At 40.4% G+C, this 6,076-nt stretch overlaps 1 protein-coding gene across 1 annotated transcript; it reads right to left on the bottom strand.

Annotated features, from left to right (window-relative positions):
- Positions 1-380: 380 nt before the first annotated feature.
- LOC149811501 (nuclear pore complex protein NUP54-like) lies at positions 381-4,063 on the bottom strand. Its single transcript, XM_089992816.1, has 9 exons — positions 3,741-4,063; positions 3,599-3,652; positions 3,437-3,496; positions 3,198-3,308; positions 2,847-2,912; positions 2,458-2,544; positions 1,251-1,352; positions 1,005-1,145; positions 381-923 (listed from the first exon to the last, which is right to left on the bottom strand). The coding sequence occupies exons 1-9, from the start codon at positions 4,008-4,010 to the stop codon at positions 819-821; spliced, it is 996 nt and encodes a 331-aa protein (XP_089848942.1). The 5' UTR covers positions 4,011-4,063; the 3' UTR covers positions 381-818.
- Positions 4,064-6,076: the final 2,013 nt, after the last annotated feature.

Raw genomic sequence — 6,076 nt, 5'->3', positions numbered from 1 at the left:
AGATTCCTTTCCCTGCACCTATGACATGGATTGCTTTATTTGACAAGCTATGAGATTTAAGTACGATCCAGACCCAGAAACAAACCACACTGTTTAGAATTGGTGATAAAATCAAGTCATACTTGACCCAAATCATATCTGACCCGTTTGTATCGATACTTGTAATAGGTAAATAGGTAACTGGATCCTTGTGATAGGTAAATAGGTATTTGGAACATTGTCTACGTAAGTTAGATTTTGATATTTAAAGATGCGCAGTGCACAGTAAAGGATTTCCTGTGGTGTATTTGCACTTGCAAGCTAGTTCATATCATTTTTCTCTCCCTATAAAATAGACATGGCATTCCTAATCCCTGTAGAAAGTAAATGATAAGAACTGCTTTCTTTGAAGATTTGGTTTATTTGACATGCAAAATGTCCCCCATTGCCAGATAGCACCTTCTTGGTTTTCAACTTTTACCTGGGAAGGAAACTAGTAAGGATTAATAGTGAACCCCTGCCACACACAGTTCCTTTTCACAGGTAGTCTTAGCTGAACAAAAGCAGAAACCTTTAAAACAACAGAATCGGCACCAGATACATCAAAATTCTCCGAGAAATGTTTCTAAAATACATGACGCTATCAGCTGCAAAATAACTCTACAATTTGCTACCGTTGCATACACGAGAATGGAAGACACTAGAAAGACTTGCTTTTAAGTACAATCAAGTGTTTTGCCCACCATACTCGATTTTCTCTTGGTAAGAAAATTCAGCTGCGATCCTCAAGTTATGTGGTTTGGACTTGGTGAAGTTCAGGCAGATTCGATATCGCCAATTTACAACATTTCTGTATCTTCGGACATAATGATCTCCATATTCCTCATATCTCGCTTCAAAACTATCCCCAACCTTGCAATGGCTTCAGTTTGCTGTTGTAATACCTGATGTCAGACAATTAAAAATAGAGTGAGAAGCAGCAGTTAAGCCAGCAGTTAGGGTGACTAGAGGGATGATAATCTCACATCCTGCATATCAGCAAGGCTCTGCTCATCTATTTTGGTTGATCCAGGAAGAAACGCAGAACTGCCAACCCCAGCATGCATCCGAGAAAGAGTCAATAAATTTTGAACCCTCCTAGGTAGTTCTGCTCCTGACCCTTTCAGCTGCAATATTCAATTATATTTCAAACCTCCAACCTCAGGAGAAAGTACAAAGCATACACAAAAAGGCATATCTAAAATAAGCAGATGAGGAGCAAAAGGAGGTACCTGTCTTGCCAATGCGGATAGTTTTTCAGCCAACAAAGTTTCACCTTTGGTCAGGGGGACTCTAAATCCCTTGCCTTCCAAAGCCTCTATTATTCTCATCACCTGCATTTTAGTATGGGCCCATATAAATGCATCAAATATATCGATAGCACTTTCAATAAAACATATTTTCAAAAGATTTGTGTGCTTTAGTCAATCCAATGGTGGCACCAATCATCGTGTTTAAACTTGGATAAAGCTCAAACAAGTTTTTGTCTAATTTATAAAAAAAAAACATCAAATTAACATCAGACAAAAAATCTGAGAGATGTTTCAATCTGTTCTGCAGGTAACAGAGTGCCAACCAATGATTAATGACATCAGTATAGGCCGGGAAGCATGCTGATGGGAATTAACAGGGGCACGCTAGAGTTGAATCATTAGTTGCTATGTATTAACCACTAGCGACAGCAACATGACTTAAGAAAGTTGCATCATGAATGCTTTTTAAGTACATGAGTATGTGTGTGTGTTCCATGAAAGGATCTTTTGAAGTCTATGACCTCCAACATGATTCTACAAGCTCCTTCCCTCAGGCTAATCCAAGCAATAAAACTATACCAGCAAGATTTTTTTTATTTTTTCCTTTTTTTTTCAAGAAAGATGTTAAAGTTCTTTTGGTGGTTAAAAGCAACAAATAAGATCAATGCCTATATATATATATATATGAAAGAGACCTAAACAGGGAAAATAAGACATGTGGTGTGTGACTGCAAATCAATTTATGCTCAAGAGAAAATTTGTTGTGGCTTCAGGAAATGATTGAGATCGATGAAGATTAAAGATCTTAAACTTACCCTAATTAAGAATGACAAGAGAAAGAATGGCTTAATTAAAAGGATGCTTTTAATCTGTTGGGCCTACGTATTTTTCACTAGTACAATGTGCTGCCCAAATCTTCCATCAATAGGAACAGCTGATTCGTTCTAAAAAAAAGGAAATAGTTGCTTCAAATGCATCCATTTGAGACATTTCCCACAGTTCTTCCAGATGGCAGAAACCTCAACGTGTGTTTTGATTTCAATGGTGCAGTTTTTTTTTTTTTTTTTGGGGGGGGGGGGGGGGGGGGGGGGGGGGGGGGGGGGGAGGAATCCTCCAACTTACTATGACGATGATTACTACTAAAAAAGTACAAATTAGAAAGGTGTAAATTTGAAACATCTCTCACCCTCAAAAGGCGCCTTTGAAGTCCTTGCTCCTTTTGCCTCAACCTTTGAATCCATGGAAGAGTGTCTGCTAGAAAATGCCTCTGAAGCTGCATCATATAACAAGCACATAAATAACTAAAAAATAAAAACATAAACTGATATAACTCAAAGCATTCTGCATAATAAGTACAATTCCACCCCTGCCACAAACTAGCTTGATTGTAACAGTAGAAAAGTGGCAGGCAAAAGGAATGCCCAAAATTGTGCCAACTTGGTTGATTCTTTTAATTTTTTACCAGATGCGGGAAAACAGCAGAAAGGCAGGTTGGCAGCAAATCGGTCCCTAAAAACACCAGTCTGCTTTTTACATGGCTACAGTGTCTATACTAAATGAGTTGCAAAAACGAACCAACTTCACATTTAATTGTGTTGTCCGAAGTCTCTCGGTGTCGGAAGCTAACGCTTCATCTTGCAGCTGCACCATCAGAAAGAAACAGTTTATAAGCTTGCCTTCAAAGCACGAACTATCTACTTATAACCAAACCGCAGTTGTATGAATGGTAAGAAATAATAAGAATCGCTTAAAAACTTATGCTTATCCCATGAATTAAAGGCAATCATGAATGCACGCTTCATGCTAAGAATTGCCTATTCTCTATTGATATGAAATCTGTAACAATCTCCCCTTTCCAAATCCCGAAGTTTCCTTAGAAGATGTAAATACACTAATATTATGGAAATAACAGGAACATAAATTTACCTTCAATCTGTTAGAAAGATCCTTGAAGCCTTGTACGAGCTGCGGCCATAGTCGTTCCCGGTCGGAGCTTTCCATCCCTTCCAATTTTGCCATCGCCTCCGCCCACATTATCTGGCATAACAATCTAAACTCAGAAATTATCTATGAACTTAGGATGGGGAGTAACCAAAAGGAAAAAAAGGGAAAATTAACAACTACGAACAAACTATATTTCACACGAGCACTAGAGAGATACCTACGTCCGATATACCGACGGGTTTCGCTCTAAACGCCGGATCAGTCACACTGAACAACAAATGCTGAAATCAACAAATGAGATCCTCATGAATCCATGAACGATCGGAAATCTTCAGAACCTAAACTCCAAAAAAAAGAGATAAATGGACGAGAACCAATAAAACCTTGAATGCATATTTAGTGTTTCCAGGTTCATCCTTGTACGCATCAACAATGGCCTAAACATAAATCAACGAACGATACCATCATGAAACTCGATCGAATTATCAAGCACAACAAGAGAGAGAGAGAGAGAGAGAGAGAGACCTGGATGTCCCGGTCGACGAGGGAGAAGGGGAGAGGAGCGACGGGAGCCATCTGGGTCGTCAATTGAGCGCCGGAGAACGCCGGCACCGGAGTCGGGAAGCTAAGGGAAGGAGTAGGCTGCGGTTGGAAGAAAGGGAAGGACTGAGGCTGGGAAGAGAACGGGGAGGCCGTCGCCGGAGAAGGGAAGAGGGTGGACCCGAACGACGGGGAGGAGAAGGCCGGGGTGGACGGAGTCCCGAACGCCCCCGACGAAGATCCCGCGCCGAACATCCTCTCTGGCGATCACCACCACCACGAAGAAAATCGGATCGGGGGGAGCAAAAAAGAAACCCTACAACTTTTGTGGGAGGGAGGGAACTTACGGACGAAGATTGGAAAATTTATAGGTTGAGACGGGGAGGGCAGTCCGAGTCGATTCTCCCAAATAGTTACGAGGGCCGCGATTCGCGAATTTCGGGGTTCTCATCGACTCGGTTTAGCGGGTCCATAAGGCTGTGAACGGGTCGGGTATCCGAACCATTAGGTTTCACACACAAACCTGACCCACAGGCCACAGGTTTCCTTCTTTTTTTTGGTCTTTTATGATAGGCAACAATAGGTACGAGAGCAAACTAGGGCTGCAAACGGATCGAAAATGGTCAGATATCCTATCCGAGTCTAACATTTTCTTTTGGATATGAATCCTTTAAGTAAAACCCAAATGGATCACTTTCGATTCTGGATAGCATTCATATCAGCATTTTAAGTTGGATCTAGAGTTGATCTGTCTCAAAATTCTACCTGAATGCATTATTTACATGTAAATAGCTTGTTTTGTTCTTTTTCTTGGATCCAATATTACCACATGCATTTCGTATTCAGATTCAATCTTACCTTCTTGTATCTGATTCGGATCTAGATCCAGATTTGGATTTACTGTTTGCATTTCCCATCTGGAAGGATCCATCCTGAATCTGACCCATTACACCCCTAGTGCAAACCATTCAAAATCAGGGCTGGATCATGCCAGGTCCAATCAGAATCCAAAATGTGAACAGTGTATCTGAACATGGATCCGGACCCCAATCAGACCTGATGCGGTCAAGTTGAAATTGGATCCAAACTATATGTGGCAATACTGGATCCAGTAAAAAGGCAAGTTATTTACATGTAAAAAAATGCAAATTGATTGGATTTTGATCCAAATCCAAATTATACCCCACTTACAATATTAAATGAGAATGCACACTTGGACCTTACTTCAAGGATCTCATCTTGGAAATAACATGCCTTACATAGAACACTCAACTTCATGTACTTGCAAATCACAAACACAACACTTTCGGAAGTTTAGTGAAAGAATTTGTATCAGGTCAAGAGCTTTCCCTGGATGCCGTTCATCTACCCGATGAATGGAATCCCAAATACAATGGATCGGTTCTTATCTTGTAGATGGACGACACGTTTTTTTTTCAGTGCCATAGATGTCTTAGATGAACGGCATCTAAAGTTTTCAAAATGAACTGCCGAAAAACAGATCACAAGATGATACTTGGGATGCCCTTACTCATATTGAAATTAGGGGTGGGGCGACCCGATTGGCCAAGCCAACCCAGCCCGCCATGGGCTAGGTTTGGATCAAGGTTTTAAGCCCGAGCCCGATAGGGACAGGGCCGAAACCCGGCCTGTTATATACGTAGGCCAGGTCCGAGCTGAATCTACGGGCCTAAGCTATTTATTAATTTTTAATAATATAAAAATAAAAAATTAATTAGTTGCATAACAACTTGATAACTATTATTATTTACCTAATTAGTTGCATTAATTTTATGAAAACTAGAAGGATAATTAGTTGGGTACATGATAACTTGTTAATTATCTAATTAGTTGCATTGATTAATTGGGTTTTGGCCGGGCCAAGTTTGGTCTGGACCAAGCCGGGCCTGACCGGCTCTCTTCACATTGGCCCATTAAGCTAATGGGCCGGGTCATGTGCTGCTCTTTAAACCCGAGCCAGTTAAGAACTGAGCCAAAGTCCGGCCCGTTAATAAATGGGTTGGGCCATCTCTAGGCCGGACTGCACTTACAGCCTGGCAGGCCAAGCTCTAAATGAGCCCGGGCAGGGTCAGCCCAATGACCACTCTACCTTCAAAATCTTGACTTACAATTAAAGAACATCATTTTCGTAGCTTTTAAATTTTTGTTTATGTCTATTTTTATTTATCATCCAATACTTTACTTTTTGAAATTAATTATCTATTATAAAAATTTGTTTTTGTTTTTTTAGTTCACTTTGTTCAAGAGCTCTATGCACTATTTGCAAAGTTTTAACATGTTTCAGTTACAATAAGTTTGCA

The sequence above is a fragment of the Nuphar pumila genome, chromosome 17, assembly GCF_984573655.1.
Source record: "Nuphar pumila chromosome 17, dmNupPumi1.hap1.1, whole genome shotgun sequence".
In the NCBI taxonomy this organism is placed as follows: domain Eukaryota; kingdom Viridiplantae; phylum Streptophyta; class Magnoliopsida; order Nymphaeales; family Nymphaeaceae; genus Nuphar; species Nuphar pumila.
The sequence above is the reverse complement of the archived record's forward strand: the minus strand, read 5'-3'. Positions and strand labels throughout refer to the sequence as shown.